Below are 26,809 nucleotides of genomic sequence, written 5' to 3' on the forward strand. Positions count from 1 at the left end.
ATTAGACATCAGGCAACAAAGGGCGATGATTCCTGAAAGACAGGACAAACACAGAGCAAGCCCCATGATCATTCCAGCTTACTGTCCAGAGAGAGTTTCCAGGCCATGGGGCAGTGAGAAGGAATACAAAGAGAGCCCCTCAGTCTCCATGAATTGAGGAAAGGGAGCTGGGAGTCCAGAAAGGCCAAGACAACTTAAGTTCACAGGACAGAGTATCAAAAAGGAGAAAGCTGTATGTAGAGAAAGCTCCAGAGATTTGCAGAGGCTGCCCTTCAAGTCTTCAGCAGAGTACTGCTCAGTTCATGTGTATGAGGGAACTACCCGAAGCTGGATAAGGAACCATGCAAGAGGAACAGAGAGAATAATCACTGGAGCATACACATGGCCAGAAAGAGCTTGTATTCCCATTAGCCAGAGTGGAAAATCTCATAATTCACAGAACATCAGTAGAGTACTCTCAAAGGGTCCTACTTCTTTAGTAAGAAAAAAATAGCCCTAGATCAAAGGTTGCTCTGGCTTAAAGCAAGCTTCAGAAGTATCAGACTGTTTCCAAATAACTATGTCCTACAATAAAGCTTAAGAGTAGTTATAAGAATATAAAAATATCTAGTGTCCAATCAAAACCTAACAAGCATATAAAAAAGAAGGAAAATATAACCCATAATGGACAAAAAAATCAATCGAACTTGACCTAGAAATGACACACATGATAAATTAGTAGAAAAGAACATTAAAAGCTATTATAACTATATGTAATAAGGAGGAGTAAATACTGAGCATGTTGAATAAAAAGGTGGAAGATACACAAAAGAATCAAATCAAATTTCTGTTGGAAAAGAGAAACAGCACACATGATGTTACAGGAAAAAAGATGACTGAATCTGAAGACATTGCGATGAAAACTCTGTTAAATGAAACAAAGAGAGAAAAAATATTGATAAAAATGAATAGAGCATCAGCAAGCTGTGGACAATACCAAGCAGTCTAACACAGGTACTTGGGAGTCCCCACAGTGGGAGAAGGCAGAGAAAGTATTTGAACAAATAATGGCCAAAGATTTTCTAAATTTGAGAAAAGCCATAAACTCACAGATCCAAGAGGCTCCATGAACCCCAAGCATAAGAAACATGAGGAAAACTATAGCAAGGTATATGAAATCAAGTTGCTTAAAACTGAGGATAAAGAGCAACACTATTCTAAGAAGATTTGGGAATTAAAAAAATAATAACTCTAAGACTGAACTGAGTAGACTTCGGCACCATTGCCATACACTGCTCCCATGAAGGTTAACTGGTCTTTCATAGTTATTAAGCACTCCTAATGAATCAAACTGATTATTTCTACCTTAGAGACTGACAAAGGAAACAAAGAAGAATAGCTAACAATTAAAGAGACAGATCTTTATATCCATTTTTCCATTTAATCCTTCAACAACCAAATGAGGTTGATACTAATATTAAACCCATTTTTTAGATGACGAAACTGAAGTATAGAGAGGTTGAGCAACATCATAATCTCATGGCTAATAAGTGGTAGAGCCAGGATTCAAATGCACAGGCAATCTGACGCCAGAGTCCACATGCCTAACCACATATTATACTGCCTCCAAGCAGAGAAACACCCAAACCCACCGACACCAAACAATCCGGAGGCAGAATGGCAAATAACCCAGGCTTCACAACAACTGAAAATGAAAATTACAGGCATTTAAAAAGAATGATAACTTCTAGGGAAGAAGGACAATTAAACGCATTGGTAAAACACAGATGATAAAATACCTTCTGCACAGTGCCAAATATAACCATGCCAACTTTATTGGAAAGCTAACCTTGCAAAATGATGACGATATTCCAAAAGACCCTAATGGAGAAACCAAAGACCAAAGCAAAAGGAAAGCCATCTCTAAGGAAGCTCTAATCACTATCTGGTTGTGCATGAAGTTGTTTCAATTCTAAGCATTTATTTGCAACAAGCCACCCAGAAATATCACCAAAGACATCAATCTAATCATCAGACACCTAATTATATAATCAATAATAAAAGCCCTCCAGAATGCCCTCATCAATCTCCAGTGACAGACACATGCCAAGGACTTGAACAACCGTGCCCTACAGGGGTGACTTCAGAAGGCAACGATGTTCGTTTGTGATAATAACCACTTTGAAATGCATCACCTGATCAAGCCTTACCTTAGGCGTCTCAAACACTTGTTCCAGATGTATGATGTGTTCATGTTTCACACTTTTTAGGATGTTCACCTCCCGTTCGAGTAACTTCACAGCAGAGCTTCCAGCCTTTCATAATGAGGACGCATAGATTTCACATATGAATGTCACTCCTACATACCTCAATATAAAAGTTCCTGTTATTTTTACATTTTTTCCCTACATTTTTTGGAGAAGTTCCTTTTTCAAAAGATAACATGCAATTTATTTCCATGATAAGATTAAATTATGGTCCTTCTTTCCTTTGTCCAATTTTAAGTTATATATAATTTGGCCTCAAGCCACATCTGTTTCTTGGACTGTTTCTATAAATTAACTACAACATGGGCTCTGTCCCCCTGACAGATTATTCCAATTTTGAATATGCCTTTCAGTATTTCCTTCAAAATCATGTTCATCCTTTGATGTTAGCATAATAAAACCAAAATCTACTTTCCAGGGACATCATTTGGAGAAGATAAAAACAAAATGTTTTTCTTCTGCTTTGTTATTGTTTTGTTTTGATTGTATTTATATATAGTTACATATAAAGTATATTTATGTATAAAAGAAATAATAGGCAGTGAGATTCTACACCTAGCCCTGCAATTATCACTTCCTGATACCCTTAGCTTCAAAATTACCTGAGAGAGAGAGAGAGAAAGATCTTGCCTTCAGATCAATCTAACTCCTGCTTTATCTCCTTACATGTACCCCTTAACCATACCTGATGGCAAAAGGTAAAGGCAGGCACACCCCAGGGAGCACAAATCAGGGTGCAACTAATTTTCTACAAAGTCATCTAAGAAATTCTGGAAGGGTTTTTTCTACCCTCAGCACCACTACCACCACCCCAATCGTCACCCCATTGATATCTAAATTAACATCCTTATCTGAAGAAAAGCATTGCCCTCATCCACATAAAAATATCGGAGAAAGGGATTATAGAGGTCTTATCCCTCCTCTCCCCTCCCCATGCCCCCAGCAAGTTTGGAGAATACATAATAGTTCCTAAAGGACTGGAAAGGGATGGATCACAGGGCAAACTTTACCTAGTTAACATTTTACCTAGGGCCATCCCTGCTTCCAATGACCTCTATCCTTCTACGTTACTATCTCAGGAATGAGTAGGAAACCACCTGCCCACTATACCCTGCCCAAGGAGGATGAAAGTCACATTTTAAGGTTATCCTAGAAGGTCAAGGGAAAAAGTAACTGTGAGGTGTGAATTCTTATCTAGACTAGATGTGGAAAGTTACCACAATTTCTCCTAATATCAGTCTCAATTCTGTTCCTACCTCCCTTCCCAAATGGCTTGACCTGCATATAATGAAGTAATATATTATCCAATTCATATATTGACTATATAAATTTATTTGACTTCACTGGTGTTTGTAAATGCTTATCATCAATACGTGTGTGCAAGATGATGAATTCCTAAAGTTGCAAGCAGGTACCTGGCTGTGTAAACCTAAAACCTAGCCCCTAACCCTACCTGACACCAAAGGGGCAAAGGAAATAACATCCCATGTAGCACCATGATTCTAGAATTCTAAAGATTTCTAGTAAGGCTCTAGATCTCCCTTTATTAAGACGTATATGTTACCTTATTAAACTTTAGGAAGAAATGGTATGTAATTTACTATAGTTTGTTTTAAAGAATACATAAAACTTACTATTTCATTTTGTAAATGTAATATTTATCATCAAAAGCCCAAGAAAAAGACACTGTATTTTGTCTTTTGTTTTTTCCAGGCACAGAAGTTTTTTTTTTTAAAGTTAATGAAATGATCAAGATGTAAACGAGAATCTCCCTTAAAGAGAAGCCCAGTCATTGTCCACTCCGGGAGAAATCAGAGCCGGTGGGATAAATAATCACAGGAGGAAACGGAATCAAAGGAGAAGAAAGGATAGGAGAAAAGTCGTTCAGAACCACATACATCCGGAGATAGTGCCAAGACTTAATCTGGCTACGCAATCTCTAGCCCCCGGCCCTACAACTACAGACTGAGAATCAGCCCTAACTTTCAACTCACTCTGGAAAACTTTACCCTCACTTGGTTATATTGGTTATGTTAGTTGATGCTTCATTTGCTTTTCCCAGATAGCGCTTGTCTACTTGACTTCAAGAACTGGTCCCTTCCCAGAAGGCCTGGGCAAGGACCACACTTGCCCAGGGCAACAGCCCCGGCCCTGCCCTCAGGGCCAGCTGCGTTATCAGCGTGGACACCATACTGCCCATCCCCCCACCCCCCCCACCCCCCACCCCCCACCCCCCACGCCCAGCCCTGGCCCTGTGTCCTCAGTGTGGTGCTGCTGAGAAGTCTTACCTTGTCTTTGTTCACTTTTTTAATCGCCCACTTAGTTTCTGTTTCCTTGTCTGTGGCTTCAATGACCATTCCAAAACTCCCTTGTCCCAGTATTTTTCCAAAGGTATAGAATTCCTGGATAGAAAAATAAGAGCTCCTTTGTCTCTCTCTGCCACTCATCAGGTATTAAAAATGAACACATAATACTGACAGATATCCACCCAAGGGAAGGGGGTTTCTGCTCCAGGGTAAAATCAAGTAGAAGATACCACATCTTTGCTTCAATATTAATAAAAACATCTTAATTAACCAAAAATAAGTTTTGACAAATTTCATTAAATGTCCTCTGGAGGAAAACCATAAAAATCCTAATGGAGAAATATGGAAAACCTCAAAAGTACAAAAACAACCTACAATATTAAGGAAATGTCTTCATAAGAAAAAGGAGGAATGAAATATTAATGCATACATATCTGTGTGTTTATGTGTATAAAATACATTCACCAAAGAAATTATCCCCAAATTCTGAGAGCTATACTGTAAAATCAACACATATTAACCATTGAATACTTCCTGCTTTTCTGTTTACCAAGTAACACTTAATCTTCATTTTTTCTATCAAAAATTGCTTCTATTGTTTTATTCCTTTTGTTTTAGAAAAAGCAGTATCTGACAGAAATTTTAATATAAGTCAGCACTGGGAAGAAAATAAAAACCATCCTTAGTAACACTATCCAGACCAAGAATCCTTCCACTTATTATTTAACTTCTGATGGTAATTATACTTATCATGATGAGCATAGTGAAATGAGCAGAATTGTCAAATCACTAAGTTGTACAACTGGAACTAATATAACATTGTATGTCAACTACATTTCAACTTTTAAAAAAAAGCATAGTGCCTGACATAATAAGCACTCAATAAAAGTTAATATTATTTAAAAAAAAAAAAAAAGAACGCACTGTTTTTTCCAACACCAGCACCCTGGTTCACACTGTAAAATAACAAACAAGTAACACATTTATACTTCGATTTCTTGTGAATTTGGTTGGGCTGGGGGGAGTTAGTCTCCTTTATCCAAATCAATATCAGAGCATTAATAAGAGCAGGGTTTCTGGACACATCATGCCTGGGGATTAGAACAGGACAGAAGAGCTGAAGGAATGCCACTAGGTGAAGCCTCTGCTGGGTTAGCAGCCAAAGCCTTTCCGGGAGATGCAACTCTCTCTCAGCAAGCACTTTCACCTTTACCACACAACAGATAAATTAGCTGCTAGTCTTCATATCTTTTGCTGCTGCTTACATTCTTGTCTTACTTTCATAAGGAAAGATTCAATGCCCAACTAATTACTCACCGGCTTCATGAGGGATTCCCTGACTGACTCTGCACCATGGTGATTGTTCCATTATCTTGACTTCCCTCAGCACGTATGCATTGGTCCTCAAACACTATTATTACTTTCCTTCTTACAAACACTTTGGTTCATGTTTTTCTCCCAAGATGGTCTGGAAACTTCTTAAGAAGCTTTTCCTTTTGATTCCTTTAAAAAGCTTACCCTGAAACTTTGTAGGTAAAATATTCATGCTTGGCACATAGAGGGGAAAGTGGAAGGAAGGAAGGAAGGAAGGAAGGAAGGAAGGAAGGAAGGAAGGAAGGAAGAAATGTTCAGCTTCAACATCTTAGAATTTCCTTAGATAGTTCCTTGTGATATATATTTTGTACAAAAATGGATAAAACACAACTCCTATTTTCTCAGAATTTGTAATCTGCTCAAGAGACAAGATTATCACTTAAGTCATAAAGTCTTAAGTTAAAAAAAAATACAAAACAACATTGGGGCCAGAGACCACAGCTAAAATGCTGGGAAAATAGGTGAAAACATCACCAAAGAAGTAGCTTCTGAGATCGGCATGTGAGGGAACAAAGGCAAATAATTGAGAACTTTTTTTCTATAATCCAAGCAAAGCAAGAAAGGCATTCCAAAGGAACAGTGCAAATATGGAATGAATGAGTGAATTGGTAAATGAATGAATCAATCAATAAATCCAGTCAGCAAGCCAGCCAATCAGGAACCCTCTACATATATACACCTGCAAGAGAAGTGACAGACTGGCTACGTGGAGTTGAATCCTGGAGGAAGAGCTTTAGATTAATGGTCTTGAGTGTTGTGAATGGCAACTCCTAGACTCACACAGGGTACATCCTGCCCAAGGGATGGTCCCCAAAGCACTACTTTCAATGATTTATAATTACTTTGGTTCCTCCTTCTTCCTATTGCCACTTAATAGTGAGAATCAAAGTCAGAAAACTAAGATGACTAAAAGAAGACAAAACACTTTATTTTTTATCATATTTATATCCAACTCCCAACAACATATTATGAAAAATGAGTAAAATCCTAATTTTAATGATCATTTATCCATTTTGTTTTCCACAGAACAAAATGATCTAAACTTTATAACCATCTCCCCAATTTTCCTTGACCTTTAAAAACTAAACTCCCATTTGCTCTTTAAACATACAGAACCACAACTTGGACACAGTATTTTAATACCATTTATATAGGATTTTTTAAATGAGGAATGGATATAGAAATAGCCCAACTGCCCAACTAGTTTTATAAACTAATCTTTTTCTTCAACTAACTGCTTTGACATCATTACATCGTGGTGAAAATAAGGAGGAAATAACTTCTTATTTGTAATAATTTTAAGAGGATGCTATAAAAATGGTAATGCAGATCTATTTTTATTGATATAGAAGTCCATGATATAGTGTAGAGTGTGAAAGCACATATGATATGATCCCATTATGAAAATGTGTGCATGTGAGGGTGCTGACACTGGTATGTGGAAAGATGCTCATCTAAATATTAAGAGTAGTTATCTCTGGATAGTAGAATTTTGGATGACTATAACTTCCTTTTTTATACTCTTCTGAAATGTTTAAAAACTTTACAATGAGCCTGTCCATTTAATGGGAGGAAAAAACTTCAGTTATGCTAGTTAAGGTTATTTCTTAAAAATCTGTATATATTGGAAATATTTCATAATTTAAAACAGAAAAAAACTGAAAAGAAAAAATAAAATAACATACATGCACAGAAAAAATAAAAGTAATAAATGTTAAAACTGGTTCTATCTGGCTCATGATTTTTTTTTTCACTTTTCTATCTATATTTTCCTACTATCTTACGCTGAGTACATTTTATTTTTATAAAAGCTCTATTGCTAAATTTAAAACTCAGTAAATTTGTGGATTAAAAAAAAATCCAGCCTTTTATTTAAAGTTATAAAAAGTTAGAATTACTCAGGAAGTTTTTCTGATCCCTTCAAGTAAATTGTCAAATATCTCTTGAAGCAACTTTTTAAAGTTATTTAACATGAATGCAATTTTCTTCTTGTAGTTGTTCTTGTTGTGGCTCTTTTAATCTGATGTTAAAGGAACACATTTTAATTTCTAAAAGGGTAATAACACTCAATCCATAATAATTAGAGTCCTTGGAAGAGTCAATTGGTACCATATTGGTATCCATCCAATCAAAAATGGAGGGGTCCATGAGGGAAATTCTGGCCTCACTACCAGTCATCAAAGAAATGAAAAGCCAAACCATCTCAAGTCATCTGTCTTGAAGAAGTCTACACAAAGACTCCAAGATTGCTCTCAGCAATGGGCAAGACCTAAAGACCAAAATGTTCTCATTTTGCTAATAAAAATGCCCTCTGCTTTAATTAAAGTCTATTTGGTCCTCTATAAACAGAAAAAATAATTAGTCTGCATTTTCTTTTGTAAAGACTTTGACATACTTGAAACCCATAAATTTCTTCTTTTCTTCCCTTCCTTAGAGACTAATTTTTAAATCATTTTTGCCATTAACCATTGACTTAGATGTTCCTAGCAGTTTCACTTTGCTTTCTATTACCTGAATAGCAGCTCCATTGTCCATCCTTATGTGAGGAACCTTTCCTTCTGTAATGTTGCCCCGACTCCACTGTTGCTGAGATGTTTTTCTCTCCACGTTTGAGGTTTTTGAGGGCTTACACCAAAAGGAATAAAAAAAATTAAGATGTAATATACTTGTAGTACAAATATAATGTGCTTGTATCTTGACAAAATAAGAACTCTAATTTCAATAATCTGACAAATCTTTAATGTGTGCCATGATATTTACTGTCTTTTCCAAATTCTAAGCCCTATATGATTCATTGGCTCATTATACTAAAAGGGACCACAAGAAACCAGCCATTCAATCTAATCCCCTGAATCCAGGCAAGTTCGCATGATAACCTGCATCACAAATCTAATAGAACTTACCTATTGATTCTTTAAAATCACAAGAGAAGGCAACTTCAGAGCTTTCTCAATCACCCTTGTTTCAAAACATAACAGTCATCCCTAGTAGGTTATATATAAAAAATTATTGACCAAACATTCACAAAATATCCTTTGAATGAAAACAATATAGTAACAAGACACTCAGAGATGTCTATATGGCAATAACTATACCATAATACAAATAAAAAATAACAGTTTAAGGTGAAAATTTGAAAAAGGTGCAACTCAGAGGACTGGGAACCCAACTTTTCTTAAACTTACTGCTCTCTGTCTCCAAAGTTGTGCTGTATCAACTACAATCTTCCACATTTGCCTCTTCTCTATAAAGGTAGAATACACCCAAACCAGTCCGACCAGGTAGTCATAGGTTGTAATTAAGGTAAACTGGTTTTGCAAAGTATATTGGCTATCCCATCCAAAAACCAGGAATTGTCTTAAATAATAATCACCCTATATTTAACTACAACCATAAATCCCATTCTGCACCAGTTGAAGAAAATGCCCCAAAATTCAGATTTAATCCAACTTGAAAACCAATTCATTTCTGTATATGCCATTAAAAAATAAAGAAGCTGGAATAACATTCCAAATTATTCATGATCCTGGCAAATAGCTAATTTGGCAGTGGATGGAAATATCATAAAAGAAATTATTAACCAATTTTGTTCACTTCTTACATAAGATAGAATGTTCTTTTAATAGTTAAGAAGGCAGTGAATTAGCTGACAAGGGCCCAAGGGATACCGATGAATCTGAGGATAGGATTAGGAAATGGGATTCCAACTTATGTTGGGATAGAGAATCTTCAATATTTACCATATCTTTCCCAGAGGAACTATCCATGCTGGTTTGGTTTTCTTTTTTCCTCTCTGGTGAAACCATAAATTCTGAGCTGCCAATGCTTGATGCTTGGGACATTTCCACCACAGAAATTGGAGAAAGCCTTGTTTTACAGGCACATACAATAAATGCACCTTTCTTAGAAGTAGATGAACAGTTGGAACATTTTGTGGATTTTTTATCAAAGCCACTATTGGCCATTTGCTTAACTCTGCAACAAAAGCAACTTGAAAGAAGTTTCTACTCTTTGAGGAAAAGAACCAGACCAAAGGGGATAAGGTATGCTGATGGTGAAAAGTGTAACTTCCAGTTGGCGAGGTCCTTAGAGGAATGATGCACTACACTTACATTCACACATGAGAGCTGTAGAAAGAAAAGAAATCATAATTTAGAAAGTTCTTTCTTATTCTATCACACTCCTATAAATCAGAGAAAAACTAGCAACTAGCACCAAAGGCATCTTGCCTATGCATGAAAAGTTAATATTTACAGCAAAATTAGGACATATTTCTAAAAACCAATGGATTGTAATCTTTCAAAATTTAATTCTTGAACTCCAGACACTTTATTTACTTAACAATTGAAAGAATAATTTCTGTTCAGAACCATAAAATTGCTGAAAAGCATGGTCTAAGGAAATCAATTTGGTGGGCTGACATCAATTTTTTTTAATTCTAAGAAGATAATATGAGTATTTTGCATAGATCCTTGGTAACTTCTATGAAACTTCTAATTATAAAGCTATATAGGTGGAGAATGTGTATGTGTATGTACTCAGTCACAGTATAAGGCATTTTTTATTGAAGTATAATTGACATACAACATCATATTAGCTTTAGATACACAACATAATGATTCAACATTTATACACATTACAAAATTATCGCCATGATAAGTCTAGTTCATCTGTCACCATTTATTACAATATTATTGACTATATTTCCTGTGTTGTATTTTTTTACATCCCTGTGACTTGTAACTGGAAGTTTGTTTTAACCCCCTTCACCTGTTTTACCCATCCACTACCCCCCCTTCTTTTTTTTTTATATTCATATATTCCTTTATTACAACAATGTTTGCAATTGAAAAATACTGGGAACAATCAATATGTCCATACATGAGAGTAATTGAATAAACTAATATAACTACATCATGAAATACTATGCAACTCTAAAAAAGAATGAGGAAGACCTCTATGAACTAATATAAAGTGATTTCCAGACATCCATGGCATGTCACCTTTTCTATAAGAAGGGGTAATAAAATACATATGAATTTCTTAATTGTTTCCAACAATTTACAAGAAACTAATGATGTGGGTTTCCCACAAGGGATGGTGGGAATGGGATAAAAAGAAATGGTATGTACCTTTCTGCATACACTTCTTTTGTACAGCTTACACCTTTGGAACCATGTTCTAATATTTTACATATCCAAAAAAAGCAGTAAGAATGGGTAAAGGGAACCCAAAATTAGTAACAAAGATAACCAAATAAACCTAACTATATTTCCAATAAATAACCATACCCTAGAGGAAGAAAAAGAACCAAGTAACTTGGAACACAATATTCTGTACAGCCCAACTATCTATAAGACTATGTTGAACCGTAGTTAATTGGTTTGTTTTACAAAATGATATAGGTTAGTCATTCTGAAAATAATTTCTGGATATTCTAGGGTTGAACAAATAAGTAAATATATTGAGAATAATGAAAGCTAAGTTTCTCACTGCCAGAGAAGTGAATTAAAATATGGGAAGGGCAAAGACTGAAATCAATCCTGTGATGTTGGACCAGAATTGGGGCTATCATTATGAACTCTTGGTGGGTTTTTTTTAATTATTATGTTATGTTAATCACCATACATTACATCATTAATTTTTGATGTAGTGTTCCATGATTCATTGTTTGTGTATAACACCCAGTGCTCCTAGCAGAACGTGCCCTCTTTAATACCCATCACCAGGCTAACCCATCCTCCCACCCCCCTCCCCTCTAGAACCCTCAGTTTGTTTTTCAGAGTCCATCGTCTCTCATGGTTCATCTCCCCCTCCGATTTCCCCCCTTCATTCTTCCCCTCCTGCTATCTTCTTCTTCTTTTTTCTTTTTCCTTAACATATATTGCATTATTTGTTTCAGAGGTACAGATCTGTGATTCAACAGTCTTGCACAATTCATAGCGCTCACCATAGCACATACCCTCCCCAATGTCTATCACCCAGCCACCCCATCCCTCCCACCCCCCACCACTCCAGCAACCCTCATTTTGTTTCCTGAGATTAAGAATTCCTCATATCAATGAGGTCATATGATACATGTCTTTCTCTGATTGACTTATTTCGCTCAGCATAACACCCTCCAGTTCCATCCACGTTGTTGCAAATGGCAAGATTTCATTCCTTTTGATGGCTGCATAATATTCCATTGTATATATATACCACATCTTCTTTATCCATTCATCTGTCAATGGACATCTTGGCTCTTTCCAGTTTGGCTATTGTGGACATTGCTGCTATAAACATCAGGGTGCACGTACCCCTTCGGATCCCTACATTTGTATCTTTGGGGTAAATACCCAGTAGTGCAATTGCTGGATCATATGGTAGCTCTATTTTCAACTTTTTGAGGAACCTCCATACTGTTTTCCAGAGTGGCTGCATCAGTTTGCATTCCCACCAACAGTGTAGGAGGGTTCCCCTTTACCCCCTCCTTCTTAATGTGGGTTGTGGGTTGCGGCAAAAAATAAAAAATAAATAAATAATAAAAGCTTAAAAATACTGGTATAAAACATTTATTACTGGGGTTTCAAATTTTAAACCTTTCTCAGCTTATTATTAGAGTAAATTCATATTAACGCCTTTCACAAAGGAGTAATTTTATTTTATAAAACTACTTATTTCTGAAAGTTCAAAGGCAATATTAGAATTGTCCTTATTTTTATATTCAAATAGCAAAAAAAGGAACCTTGGGTGCTATTTTTCCTTGAGCATAGAAACAGGTCTGCCCAACATTCTGCCTAACTATTAGAGTTATTGGCAGCTATCTGGTGGCAAGTTGGAAAGATGTGAGCTGAGGAAGGAGAGAGAAATGTGTTCTGCAGTGCATATAAGAGAATACCTTGAGAAACTTCCAGAAGTAACTGGGAGTACATTAAGATGGTTTTTTACCATACTATTTCAGATAATACATAAAAATATATTTTGCAGTCCCCAATTGAGAAGGCTAGAGATATATGGAATATACCTTTGCCCTTTGAACTGGAATAAACTTGACCAGAAGAGGAAGTTAGATATCTTTATGTACTGCAAGAAATGTCTTTCTAGTTTTAGTTGTCTAATATAAGACTAGTTTTCTAATCAGAAATGAGTGCTACCTTTTGTCAATTCTTATCTATTGTGATTGTCATATTTTTTCTTATTGGATCTTTTGATATGTTGCATTGTTGAAAAAGGTTTCCTGGGGCGCCTGGGTGGCTCAGTTGGTTAAGCGACTGCCTTCAGCTCAGGTCATGATCCTGGAGTCCCAGGATCGAGTCCCGCATCGGGCTCCCTGCTCGGCAGGGAGTCTGCTTCTCCCTCTGACCCTCCTCCCTCTCATGCTCTCTGTCTCTCATTCTCTCTCTCTAATAGATAAATAAAATCTTTAAAAAAAAAAAAAAGAAAAAGGTTTCCTAATATTAAGGCATTCTTGCACTTACAGGATGAACCCTACATAATCACAATGGACAATTCTTTTAACGGTGAAAAACGGATACATTTGTATTTTGAGCTTTCAGTTATATTCGTAAGTTAAACTGGTCTATAATTTTCCTTTCAGCCATCTTTGTTAGGTTTGGATACAAGCTTCTGGCTGGTTTCATAAAATAAGTTGGGTATCCTCCATCTCACAATGTTTGGTAACAATTTGCATAGCATAGAATCTACAGGAAAATCTCCCAGGCACATAGGATTTTACGAAAAATATTGCTAGTAGTTTATCCAATATTTATTCTTCCATTATTCCTTACTAAGAGAATCCTGATTTTGACCAGGATGTACTCATTAAAAATCCTCCATTTCCCAGCCTCTTATGTAGCTTAGAGATGGCCATATGACTTATGACCGTGAACCTTAGAGAATGTAAGCAAAGCTGTACTTAAAAAGAAATTTATATTCTTAAACCTTTATTAAAAAACAGAAAAAGGATAAAAATTTACATAAGTAGTCAAATCAAATACAGAAAAACATGATTAAAGAATAAATTTAAGATGAACGGAACAAAGAACTTCACTTTCATTGACTTTTGCCTATAGGGCCCCAAATACACAGACTCCTCACTACCACTCAGATTTCATATCTTACATCATCTCCCTTGCTCTAGATACACTAGCATTCTTGCTGTTCCTCAAATATGTCAACCCTATTCCATTCCTATGGCTTTAGCCATTCTGTTTCTTTTGCCCAAGATGTTCTTCCTGCAGACATCTGCCTGGCTTGCCCCCTCTCTTCATGGTGCTTTCTCCTCTTTGAGTGAACTTTTCTAACCACCGCATCTGAAACTGCAGGCCCATTCACTCTGCCCTCTTATCTCACTTCATTTTTATTCATAGCACTTGTCATTTCATTCAAGAAGTTCTCTACCAGAGTTCTTTCCTACTTTTAGGGACCAGATGCTTCCTACATAAACTATTTCAGAGTAATAAAAAGCCATCCAGTTCATTTCACTCAGCAAGAATAACCAAAACCTGACTGGGGCAGTGTTCTCAAAAAAGCAAAAGGCATTCTTACAAGCCAATTTTACTTGTGAACAGATGCAAAAATCCTAAATGCTATACATATATTTACCCCAGGTAATGTGTACAGCATATTCTAAGACTTTAGATAGAAAAAATGGACAAGTCATCCCAATAAGTATGACCTTTCATCAAAGTTGTGTGAAAAAATTTTCCTGCTGTGATCAAAACTCACAACGGCAAACACTGGAAAAGATATATAAAAAGTACCCTCCCGACAGGTGGAGGGAAAAAAGAATGCAACTGAGGCCACTAAAACACACACACACGCACACACACACCCCTCTTACGAATGTCAGGCCTTGTTTTTCAAGTATAGGTAGCAAGACAAAGAAAACTCAGAATGTACCTACATACACTTTGCAAAATGATTTAACTTCAGGCCTTAGAAGAAAATGCTTTGCATTTCAAGTTAAATATAAAGCCTGTAACCATCAATGACTCAGAGCAGTTGAGTAGATCTGCAAATAACAGCTTTTCTGTATAGGAAAAATAGTACTTTCTCTCTGCAAGTGTAGAAAAGTCCCACGTAAGATGTGTAAGGCATTGTTTTATGCATGCATTAAGAATACTGACTTTATAGTACTTTTTATAAGAAACTGAAAGAAGAGTTCATAATGTGAAGGTTTATTTAAAGTGTATCTGAGCTTTCTGCCCGTGGACGCCGCCGAGTAAGCATCGTTAAAGTCTCCCCTCCCACTGCTGTCATGTCTAAATCAGAGTCTCCCAAAGAGCTTGAACAGCTGCGGAAGCTCTTCATCAGAGGTTTGAGCTTTGAAACAACTGATGAGAGTCTGAGGAGCCATTTTGAGCAATGGGGAATGCTTATGGACCATGTGGTAATGAGAGATCCAAACACCAAGCGCTCCAGAGGCTTTGGGTTTGTCACGTATGCCACTGTGGAGGAGGTGGATGCAGCCATGAATGCAAAGCCACACAAGGTGGATGGAAGAGTTGTGGAACCAAAGAGGGCTGTCTCAAGAGAAGATTCTCAAAGACCTCGTGCCCACTTAACTGTGAAAAAGATTTTTGTTGGTGGCATTAAAGAAGACACTGAAGAACATCATCTAAGAGATTATTTTGAACAGTATGGGAAAATTGAAGTGATTGAGATCATGACTGACCAAGGCAGTGGCAAAAAGAGAGGTTTTGCTTTTGTAACATTTGATGACTCTGTAGACAAGATTGTCATTCAAAAATACCATACTGTGAATGGCCACAACTGTGAAGTAAGGAAAGCCCTATCTAAACAAGAGATGGCTAGTGTTTCATCCAGCCAAAGAGGTCGAAGTGGTTCTGGAAACTTTGGTGGTGGTCGTGGAGGTGGTTTTGGTGGGAATGACAACTTTGGTCGTGGATGGAACTTCAGTGGTCAAGGTGGCTTTGGTGGCAGTCGAGGTGGTGGTGGATATGGTGGCAGTGGGGATGGCTATAACAGATTTGGTAATGATGGAAGCAACTTTGGGGGTGGCGGAAGCTATAATGATTTTGGCAATTACAACAATCAATCCTCAAATTCTGGACCCATGAAAGGAGGAAATTTTGGAGGCAGAAGCTCTGGTCCCTATGGTGGTGGAGGCCAATACTTTGCCAAACCACGAAACCAAGGTGGCTGTGGTGGTTCCAGCAGCAGCAGTAGCTATGGTAGCAGCAGAAGGTTTTAATTACTGCCAGGAAACAAAGCTTAGCAGGAGAGGAGAGCCAGAGAAGTGACAGGGAAGCTACAGGTTACAACAGATTTGTGAACTCGGCCAAGCACAGTGGTAGCAGGGCCTAGCTGCTACAAAGAAGACGTTTAGACAATACTCATGTGTATGGGCAAAAAACTCGAGGACTGTATTTGTGACTAATGGTGTAACAGGTTATTTTAGTTTCTGTTCCGTGGAAAGTGGAAAGCATTCCAACAAAGGGTTTTAATGTAGTTTTTTTTTTTTTTTTGCACCCATGCTGTTAATTGCTAAATGTAATAGTCTGATCATTACGCTGAATAAATGTGTCTTTTTTTAAATGTGCTGTGTAAAGTTAGTCTACTCTGAAGCCATCTTGGTATACTACCCCAACAGTGTGAAGTTAGAATTCCTTCAGGGTGATGCCAGGTTCCATTCGAAATTGATTTGCAACCTGCTTGGGCACAGAAGCCATTGTCTCCACAAACCCTGGTGTAGTTGAACTGACAGTTAATGGGTTGTGACCTAGAGTTCACCATTAAAAGGGTCACCCAAGCAAAGTCCTGGAGTTTATTTGGTTATTAATATGATTGTTGGCACATCCTATGCAATATATCTAAATTGAATTATGGTATCAGATAAGATTATAGATGGGATTAAAGCTTGTGTATCCATTATCATGTGTAATCAATAAACAATTTAATATTCTCTTGAAAAAAAAATAAAGTGTATCTGACTTCCTTCATTATAAACAGTACTCCTAAAAGCATGCTTACCATATCCTTCAAGTTTTACTATATATCTATCTACATTTTGGTACATATTAAATTTCCCATTTTCAAGATGGCTTTTTTTGTGGATCTAGAAACAACTGTCTTTTTCTCAGCTCTGCTCAGAAAGCATTTCCTTAAATTTTTCCTTCACTTTCTCAAAATAAATAATATTTTCATCATATCACTGACACTGATGTAGACTTCCGAGTATTTTCTTGCTCCAGTTTCTGATTTATCCGTTGCCCTACATGTATTTAGGAGCTATACTCAGAAGGCACAGGAGTTCCTATTACTCACTGAGTTTCTTTTCCACTCTCCAACCTACCAACCACACATCTGCCAAAGTAATGTTCTACTTTCTCACCACAGCGATTCTAAAACAATGGGTTGAATAGCTGCATGCAAAATTTCTTGACAAGAATTAGATTTCAAATTTAATTTCTTTTTGGCTGGCTGGATTCTAATCATTTTAGCCTAAAAACCAAAATAGAACAAATGTTTACTCACATTTATTTCTTTCTCATTTATGAATTGATCTGAAAGATTAGTTACTAAAATAAATCTACTATCTAGCAGGCCAAATGATGTCATTCATATTTTAGAGGCATAAAATTAATCAAGCACTGCAAACCTATCTTTATGTAAACTCAAAGATGAATAACTCTTTTTCTATGGAATCATGGACTTATGTTTAAACAGGACCTGAGGTATAAAAAGATGTATTAGAAAACCAAAGAAGCTTCTGCCGTAATAGTGTTTCTTTGTGTCTCCAAAGACTGGACAACATGGGTATTAGGCTAATAATGTAAACAAATAAAGTAAGTTCAAATTATGTCAGTATTTAACTGAAGTGTGAGCTTTCTTTTGACTAGAGGTTTTCATTTTATTCTCAGAACTAAGACAAGTCAATGGAACAACTCTGATACAGAAAATCTCTGAGCTTTTATTTAAGCATAAAAAGGTCTCTTACATACTGGCCCTAGAAGATACACTCACAGCAATTTCCTCAAGAAAATGAACACAAGAATGGTTTTATGAGATATAACTAGCTACAATTTTCTTCCCCAAAAGCAATTTTTAGTTTTCTTTGCTAAGACTGTGTCTGCAAGGAACCTAAACAGTCAGTCAATTCAGTCAAAAAATGTATTCTATTCAAGTGAAGAAAAAAAACTATGGATTGTCTGACATTATGCAGACCAAGCTGAATGACTGTATATTCACTTTCAACTACTTGTTTTCCCAACATGCTTACAGAGCCTAAAGAGGGGCCAAATGAGGTTCCTAGATCATAGTGTTATATTTTAAAGGAGACCAGCACTTGTTTACTATTTCCATTAAGGGCATGATTAGGGAAGTGAGTCTATGTTGTCTAATAAGAGGATTTACAGTGTGTTCAAAATTTACATCATTACAGAGATGTTTAAAAAGTGTTTAATAGCTGATATATACTATTATGTTTTTTCCTATTTTAATTTGCATAATATACCTCACTGATTGAGCTGTAATCTGGAAGACCATCTTAAATGTGGCCCCACTGACAGTTTAAGTTACAGAGATTTCACTAAGAAAGTTTGGCTTGAAGAGCCTGGACAAAACCAAGAAACCTCTCCCTGATTTTTTTCCTGTTGTTATCCAGTGTCTTTTTTTCCCTGTACATTATAAGCAACCTCAAGTCAGGTACCTTTCTGCCAGCACAGGCCCATCCTTGTACAAAACGAAAATTTCTGAGTGTTCATTTTGTGGGAAAGAGCCAGAATCACAAATTACTTAGGCAGAAAAATAAGCAGGTGTATAGGAAGAGTCATTAAAGTAAAGAGATGGGTCATATGAAAGAGGGATGTCTCAAAAAGAATGTGAGGGCTCTCTTTATAAATATGAAGAGGATTGGTTAGGCACAAGGAATTAGGCTTCTGTGTGATTCAAAAAGGGAGTGCATGCCAATCTAATATAAAAGGGCTTCCTAACATTTAGAACTGTCAAAGATAAAAGGAGAGACTATCTCTCAGTCACTAGAAGTGTCCAAGAAGAGGCTAGAAGATCAGCTGGCAGGAAACCATAGAAGGTCTTTAAGCATAGCCTAGGATGTCTTCAGGTTCCTTCTAGCCATAAAAGTCTATAAAGATGAATCACTCCTAATGATCAACTGAGGTGAAGCAGACATTTAAAGGAACCAAGAGGCAGTTGACCTCACCTCCATTGGGGAGGTTCAGTATTATAATGGGGATCCTGGGTTTTCCTACCACAGACCAGGCCAAACTAGTTACAGCCCCCAAATTCACCTCAGCCAATCTCAACTTCACCTATAACAGAGCAGAATTTACCACGGACTCAGGGTAATAATGAAAAGGAAGGGGATGCGCTGGAAGGCTGGATGTGCTAAGGGGTAGTGGCCCTGGCTAGGAAAGGAAAAGCTAATAAATAAAGTATAGAAGAAAAGGTATTATAAGAAAAAGGAAAAAGACTTCCTTCCCACTCATGAAATCAGAGAATAACAGGTGAAGAGTTAGCAAATGGGCCCACGGGTACCTAAGGCAGTCAAAATATACAACACTGCCAATAGACTCTAGAAGAGAAGTAGAACCACACTGAGGATTGTGGCATGAACACTCAGCTGTGTTCCATCCAGGATGCTTAAGAGAAAATAGTCTTCTTGTACTCAGGAATGTTTTTTTCCAGCTCTTCTGAGGTACAATTGACAAATAAAATTAGAAGATATTTAAAGTATGCAACGTGATAATTTGATATACCTATACATCGTGAAAGGGTTCTCCCATCAAGTTAATTAACGCATCCATCACCTCACTTATTGGATACAAACTTTCACTGAGAAGATGAATAAGGTCTGAGAATCTAATGTATAACATGGTGACTATAGTTGATAACATTGTATTATATAATTGAAATTTCATAAGAGAATAAAGCTTAAAAAAAGGTAAATATGTATTCGGCAATCTTAATCCAATTAGCAATGGATCAATAAGATTAAGAATTTGATGGTAAATGTGAAAGGTTTGCTAGCTTCATTTATCAAGCACTAATTAATAACTTTGCATTAATAAAATATGTTAATATAAATAAAATTGTGTGGTTTGAGTATCTTTCCTGTGTGTCAAATATTCCCAGAAGTCCTAAAAAAGAGGAAGTTTCCAAAGCCAGCAACTTTCCATGAACCTATTTAGTTAGCTAAGAAAACATGTGATATAATGCTCCAACCCAGATGTTTCAGACCATATTAGAAAAGGCATTCTGACCCTCAAGATCATGTTCCAATACCAGAAACACAATTTAGACATGTCCGGGAAACTTTCGTCCTGTGGCCAGATCTCTGCAAACTCAGCAACTCCAAACAGTCTACAACAAAACACCAACAACAGATTCCATGATCCCCATTTTCAAGTTTCTGCAGAAATCATATTAATTTAATAACAGAAAACAACAACAAAGACTACTTCTCTTAACTGTGAGCCCCTCCAGGGCAGGAACTATGTTCTATTCACCTTGTCATCTTGTGTCCAGTAGAAGGTCTCCATTAAATAAGGATTATTGATTGAAAGTCATTTACTAATTGATGGAAACAATGTCTTAGAGCGTACAAATAGAATACCCAATGCAGTTACCTAGTGTGAGAGAACCAGTGGCCTGTCATGTAAACAAAATCAGAAAATCTTTGTGGAAGTCTCCTGGCCAAAAAATGTACTACAACCAAACTCTCACTCTACCTTGAAGCTCTCTTCCTAGAGCAAAACACCAAAACCCCCACACTAGGCCTGACCCCAATCCTCTAAATTTCCACCTGCTTCTAAAAGGTTCCCTATCAGACAAGAAGTTATAACTGTACTCCCATATTTATGTTCTACTCAAGACTGTGGTTTTCAGGAGTCTGAAAGGATATAAACACATAAGTATTTATTTGAGGGATGGACCATATTGTCAAAATCAAAGGGTTTCTGCTGGCTAAGACCAGTTCCCAACAACTATAGTCCTTGGTCATAATAAACCTTATTACTAAGATCCTTATATTCAACAAAAGATCACTATTTTTGGCAGATGGTATAATTAGCAATAATGGGTTCATTCTTTCCTTCATAATAAAACATGTATGTCACAGTCAAACAAACAAATCATATGAAATATGTTAACCTTCTCAGGATCCCTAGCCAAATGAGCTCAAATAAGGATATTTATTTTCTGGAAAAATCTGTTTTCTTCACTCCTAGTGATGAGCCATTTATGTGTAGCACACAAACCCCAGATTCATAGCCAGACAAAAGCATTTAGAATATCATATCTCAGGAATCGATGTGTCATGGCTGTTAATTTCAGCAAGCTAGGAAAGATTGGGGAAATAAGACCTAAAAGGTCTATTTAGGTCTTAAAATAAACTTAATTGCTAGGGTTCTGTAAGTCTGGCCAAAAAGAGTATCCAAAGGGCAATAAGCAAAAAACACCAGGGGTCCAAGTAGGAGAACAGGCCAACTGAGAATCTCATCATCTAATAGTTTATGTATGTATCCAGCAAACATTTTTTGAATACTTATTACATATCAAGGATTGTATTGGATATTGGGGATAAAGCTATTATCAGGACATGGGCCTAACAATGATTATGATAAAGATAATGATAGGTATGTACAAAGTGCAAAAGTGATACAAAAGAGGGAGTAATCAAGGAAGTAACATAGTCTAGTGGGAAACAAAAAATTTTTAGAATGAGAGAGACCAGAATTCAAACTCTACTTTCCACCACTTACTAGCTCAGTTCCTCCACATGTAAAGTGGAAATAATAGTGGGGTTAACTATCTTAAATGACTTTTGTGAGGACTAACTAGATAACACTTGTAAAATGTCTAGTACTTTGCCTGGTAGATATTTTATTGCTTTAAAAATCATTATTACTGACTTGCTGAGGGAAAGGTCACAGAAGGTTTCATGGGACAGGTAATATTCAAACTAAGTCTTAAAGAATGAATTGGAGTTCACCTGGTGAACAAGTCAAGGAAAAGCTTTCCAGACAGAGACAACGGCATATGCGAGGGCCCAGAGTCTATGGTTCCAGAGGAATAGAAAAAGGTGATTTCCATTTGAAGGCAAGAACAATGGGAGTGAGAAGGCCCCATCCGGGTTAAGACAAGAAGAGAGAAAAAGCACTTCCAGAAAAGATCAGGGCTAAACAAGGTGTCTTTACTGAAGAATAGTGGCTCCACCAAGCACAAAAGACAGATGGGGTAGAGTGGGACACGAGGTTCTCATTCTGAGAGAGCTGCCAAAAAGAAAGGGCTGCTACAGTAGAATCATCTTAGGTGAGCACTTCCAACCCTGACAGTAATCGGCCACAGATCTGGAGTGATGAGAGAGTGGCCAAAACGCCAACATTACCTCCTCCAGTAGTGGAGAGGACACAGGGTAGTGTATGCTGAAAATATAAACTATAAAGCTCAAAAGCATGAAGAATAGGCTCCAGTCAGTATAATCAATCAAAATCTACTGCCATATGAACAAATTAGAATTTAGTGACAAATTCACCAGAGTCAGTGTTGCAATGTAAATGGCATAGATCTAATTAGTTCCAAAGTAGCAACAAATACCAAAGAAAGTTTCCCACTATAAATCCCACATAAAATATTAAGTTATTTATTTTATACACACAGGTACACACACACACACACACACACCCTACTCCAAATTCAGCACTATAACAAACAAAGCTATATCAGACCCAAAAAATAGGGTACCAGTATTCTACCACTTGGGATCTAAGGACCCCAAATTTCTAAACAATTTACAAGCATTAAAATCTCACAAGTCTCAGAATGATTCCATTTTACCTGTACAGAAAATTTCAGATGAAATGTGTTTGCCCTTGGTAATGAAAAAGAACCCAAGCTTTACTGTTAGACCAAGGTTCCAATTCCCCACCAGTGACTTAACCTATCTGGTCTCAGCTTCCTCATATGCAAAGTATATACACAGATGATGTTTATATACTCACATGGCAGAATTGTTATAAGGATAGGATATAATGTATGTAAAGTACTGATAATAAATGGAAGTTTTTATTATTATTATGAAACTCTGTCAAAACCCAATGGATGGTAGCATCAGAAAATTACTTTATCATTCAGTAACAGTCTCTCAGTCTAATGCTCCAAATATTGTTCTACATGGGTTCCAAGATACAAATTGTCATCTAATTAGCTCATAGCTAGCTTAGAATACAATTACAAGAGCTTGCTCTAAATGTATGCAGCTGAGTTGTTGAGGGAATGGCTTGCTGGAGTAGCCCATACACAATTGGTTATATGTTAAATTCTGAATTCTACAGGCACTCAAATATCACCTTTATAAGAATTTTATTTTTTAAATAGGTAATGCTGAATATCAGGCAGAATGTTTTAGACTAGCAAGGGCCAAATAATCTCTCAAAATATTACTAGTTTACATATTACCTTAACAACTGATCAAAAAGGAATAATATGTAAATAGTTAAATTTTCAGAGAAAGGAGGTATCTGTATCCACAGATTTATTTACTTGGTGAGTTTTCAAAACCTTGCAATGGAACTGTAAAAACAATGTGATTAAAATCGATAGAGCACATCATTTGCGGATACTGTTGCCCAAGAAAAGGCAATAAGCCTTAGGCATGTTATTACTAGATTACACAATTTCACTGACAGGTTCAAGATTTTAAAAAACAACTGAGAACAGAGAGGATTCCTTTTGGGGGGAGAAGAAATTTTTCTCTTCAATTAAAAAGAAATTTTTTATGAGGAAGATTTAAAATGTACTCTATAACATATAAAAAATTAATATTAAATTTTCCTTGATTTCCTAAAATATAAATAAAGCTACTTTTGTTTAACAATACTATATCCAACCACACATCAACTTAACAAATACTAGAAATAATTTAGGGAATAGTGATTGTAAGATTATTATTTTTGCAAAGTCCATATAAAAGAATATGAGAATCCAAAAATATGAGTTTCCAAACCTCTTCTGCAAAAATGAGCAATGATTCTCTTTTCATGTCTTAGTGATGAAATGATAAACTTTTAAATCAGATCTTCAAACTCAAAGAATGCTATTTTCATGGTATGTTTTTTATTCAGATAGTAAACTGACATGTTTAGTCAGTAGACATAAATTCATTTGATAAAAAGTGACCAAATAAAACTGAACCTAAAATCAGCAAGTCCTTTTACCCTACTGAGATCTACTACACTACAAACAGAAAATTCGAAAGTTTTGAATTGCTTTGTAGTGCAAATTCCACAGTAGAAACACCCTTATGTAGCTAAGGAAAGCTGATAGAACCAAACATGTAGTTTTATGCTTAGGATAGAAAAAAATGTTGACTAGAAGTGAGATGTTTTAATCATGAATCCCAGTAGGAAATGAGAAGTTAGACTCATAGAAAGAAATAGATTGACCCAGGCACTAGGTCTACATTTACTAGCTTGTACCAAGTAAACAGTAAAGTCTATTCAAGGGAGTTTAGATCTTTAGACCTACAACAGATGCAGATTATTTGGAAAAAAAAAAAATAACAACCTACAAAACACCATACATTTTATTGTCACTAATGTGCATACATACTTACATAAATACACAATAACTTTATGTTCTAAATAGATAACTATTGAAATAGATAGCTTAATTAACTGAATAATATAAAATTTTCCTCAGTTCTTTCCTCTCCCTCAACCTCTGCATTCAACTATGACAAGTCCATTCTACTTTAAAACAATTCTCAAATCCATTCAATTTTCTCCATTCCAAATGTCCACATCAATATCATCTCTTACCTGGATTAATGCAAGAGCTTGCTAACTGGTCACCCTGATTCCAAGTCAGCCCTCTCAACCAAAGCATTTCCCAGGGTGTTCTTTCTAATATGCAAATCTGATCATGTTTCCTCCCAACAAAAATCACTTCACTGGTTGCCAACAGCAAAGAGTCCTTAACACGACAAACGGGAGCCTATGTGATGTGGCTCTGGTGTACCTCTTCATTTCCAACCTATTTCCAATCTAAAGTTTTCTAACCTACAAAACTTCATTCATTTCCTACAATCCTTTGCCTTCTTTACATCTTCCTTCATGCACTCTCAGCCAGGAACACTCGTTCCCATTCTTCCCTTCATCATTGTAATTCCTACTCTTCCTGCAGATCTCAACTTAGACATCATCTCCTCTCAAATTTTCCTGATATCTTGAATCAAGTTCAGTTGAATGTCTGCCAATCTCTTTAATGCACTATACTTGCTCTATCACACTCTGAATCGTACTTGGTCATTTATTTGTCTGTATCCCTCACTATACCCAAGTTCCCTGAATGCAGGGATGGTATCTATATTCCCTAGCTATTGTTTACCTGGCAAGAGAATGACAAAAGGAAATGTGCTTTTTGTAAAGCATATTCTTCCTGCAGTATAGAAAATGTATGAAAGACAAGACTAGAGATGGAAACACAAGAAAGTATTACGATAGTTCAGGAAAAGATATAAATGTGGCCTTAATTAGGAAAGCAGCATCAGGGATGGGGAAAATAGCCAAATTCTGGAGATATTTAGGAAATAGAGTGATAGAACTTGGTAAATGATTAGTTATGACCATGGGGAGAGAAAGAGAAAAGTTGGGACACCTGTGTGGCTCAGCCAGTTAAGTGTCCAACTCTTTATTTCAGCTCAGGTCATGATCTCAGGGTCATGGGATTGAGCCCTGCATTGGCCTCTACCCTCAGCAGGGAGTCTGCTTGAGATTCTCTCTCTCTCTCTGCCCCTTCCTCCCTCTCTCTCAAATAAATAAATAAATCTTTAAAAGAAAAAAAGAGAAAAGTCAAGAACACCTTGAATACTGAGGTGGATGATGACTAAATTACTAAGATAGTAAGGAGAGGAGGAAGAATAGATTTGGAGTAAGATAATCAGTTTGGTTTGGGATATGTTAAGTTAGTTTTGCCTTCAGGACACTGAAAGGGAGATTCCTAAGAGGTAGTGGTTATATAAGCCCAGACATAAAGAGAAATCTAGGTTAGAAACTTGGATTTAAGACTTACATCATAGAAGAGGCAACTGAAATCATGGGTGTAGGTGAGATCACCCAAGAAGGATGTGTGGAATGAAAACATAGGAGAGCCAAGGACAGAAAACAGTGGGAAGAACGGCTGGGAAGATGGCAGAGTAAGAGGGCCCTAAGCTCACCTTGTATCCCAGATACAGCTAGATAACACTCATATCAGTGTAAGTAACCCAGAAAATGACCCAAAGACTGGCAGAACAAACTCAACAACTGAGGGTAGAGAAAAGGTCATGACAAAGGGGTAGGAGACATGGTGGTGGGGGAGGGGGGAGAGCTAAACATAAGACTATGGCTGCCCAGAGGAGGGAGGGAGCTATGGGTGTGAAGAAGGAAGAGAAAAAGACTCTCACAAGAGGGAGCTCAGACAGGGAAGACGAATCCTCAAATCATTTGGCTTTAAAAGGAACAGGGGCCAAATTTCATGAGTTTTTACAGCCAGCAGGACTTAAAGCCTAGAATTTTAAAAATCAGCAAGCTTGGCTCTGGGAGAGCCTAGAAGATGACAGGAAGCTGAGTCTCCACCCTTAAAAAAACAGCACAACAAAGAGGCTATGGAGATAGAGCATAGAAACTGCAGTTTGCAAACTGCCTGGGGCACACAGGAGGGAGCTTTGTTTACTCATCTCAGAGCATGTCCTGGAAGAGAAGTTTTCGCAGGGAGACCCCTCTAGGAACCAAGAAGCTGGCAGGTGTCATCTCCCTGCCCTACCCCCCCAACACAAACACACAGCTATCTGTAGGAACCAGTGTGGTTCCTACAGATATTCATTCCCTAACCTGCTTACACCAAGATCCACCCTTTCCAGTCACTTTTGCCTCAGTCCTG

At 36.9% G+C, this 26,809-nt stretch overlaps 2 protein-coding genes across 12 annotated transcripts in view; one reads left to right on the forward strand and one right to left on the reverse strand.

The window, feature by feature from the left end:
* Positions 1-26,809, reverse strand: part of STK33 (serine/threonine kinase 33) — a 160,283-nt gene that overhangs the window by 60,082 nt on the left and 73,392 nt on the right. For all 11 annotated transcript variants that reach the window (XM_054512072.1, XM_054512074.2, XM_054512073.2 and 8 more), the window contains 4 exons: positions 9,667-10,053; positions 8,438-8,551; positions 4,535-4,648; positions 2,190-2,294 (listed from right to left, as the gene is read on the reverse strand). In XM_054512072.1, coding sequence (XP_054368047.1) covers positions 2,190-2,294; positions 4,535-4,648; positions 8,438-8,551; positions 9,667-9,891 — 558 coding nt within the window. In that variant the 5' untranslated portion in view covers positions 9,892-10,053. The remainder of the gene's footprint in view (positions 1-2,189; positions 2,295-4,534; positions 4,649-8,437; positions 8,552-9,666; positions 10,054-26,809) is intronic.
* Positions 15,124-16,789, forward strand: LOC123857397 (heterogeneous nuclear ribonucleoprotein A1-like). Its single transcript, XM_045894200.3, has one exon. It carries the CDS (start codon positions 15,168-15,170, stop codon positions 16,122-16,124), a length of 957 nt encoding a protein of 318 aa, XP_045750156.1. The 5' UTR covers positions 15,124-15,167; the 3' UTR covers positions 16,125-16,789.

Source organism: Mirounga angustirostris, unplaced genomic scaffold (genome assembly GCF_029215605.1).
Source record: "Mirounga angustirostris isolate CCGP_5_RB_7025 unplaced genomic scaffold, mMirAng1.0.hap1 SCAF_13, whole genome shotgun sequence".
Taxonomy (NCBI): Eukaryota; Metazoa; Chordata; class Mammalia; order Carnivora; family Phocidae; genus Mirounga; species Mirounga angustirostris.

Bases quoted from the DNA above. Each gene is read 5' to 3' on its own strand.
- LOC123857397 (XM_045894200.3), top strand. From the start codon at position 15,168: ATGTCTAAATCAGAGTCTCCCAAAGAGCTTGAACAGCTGCGGAAGCTC.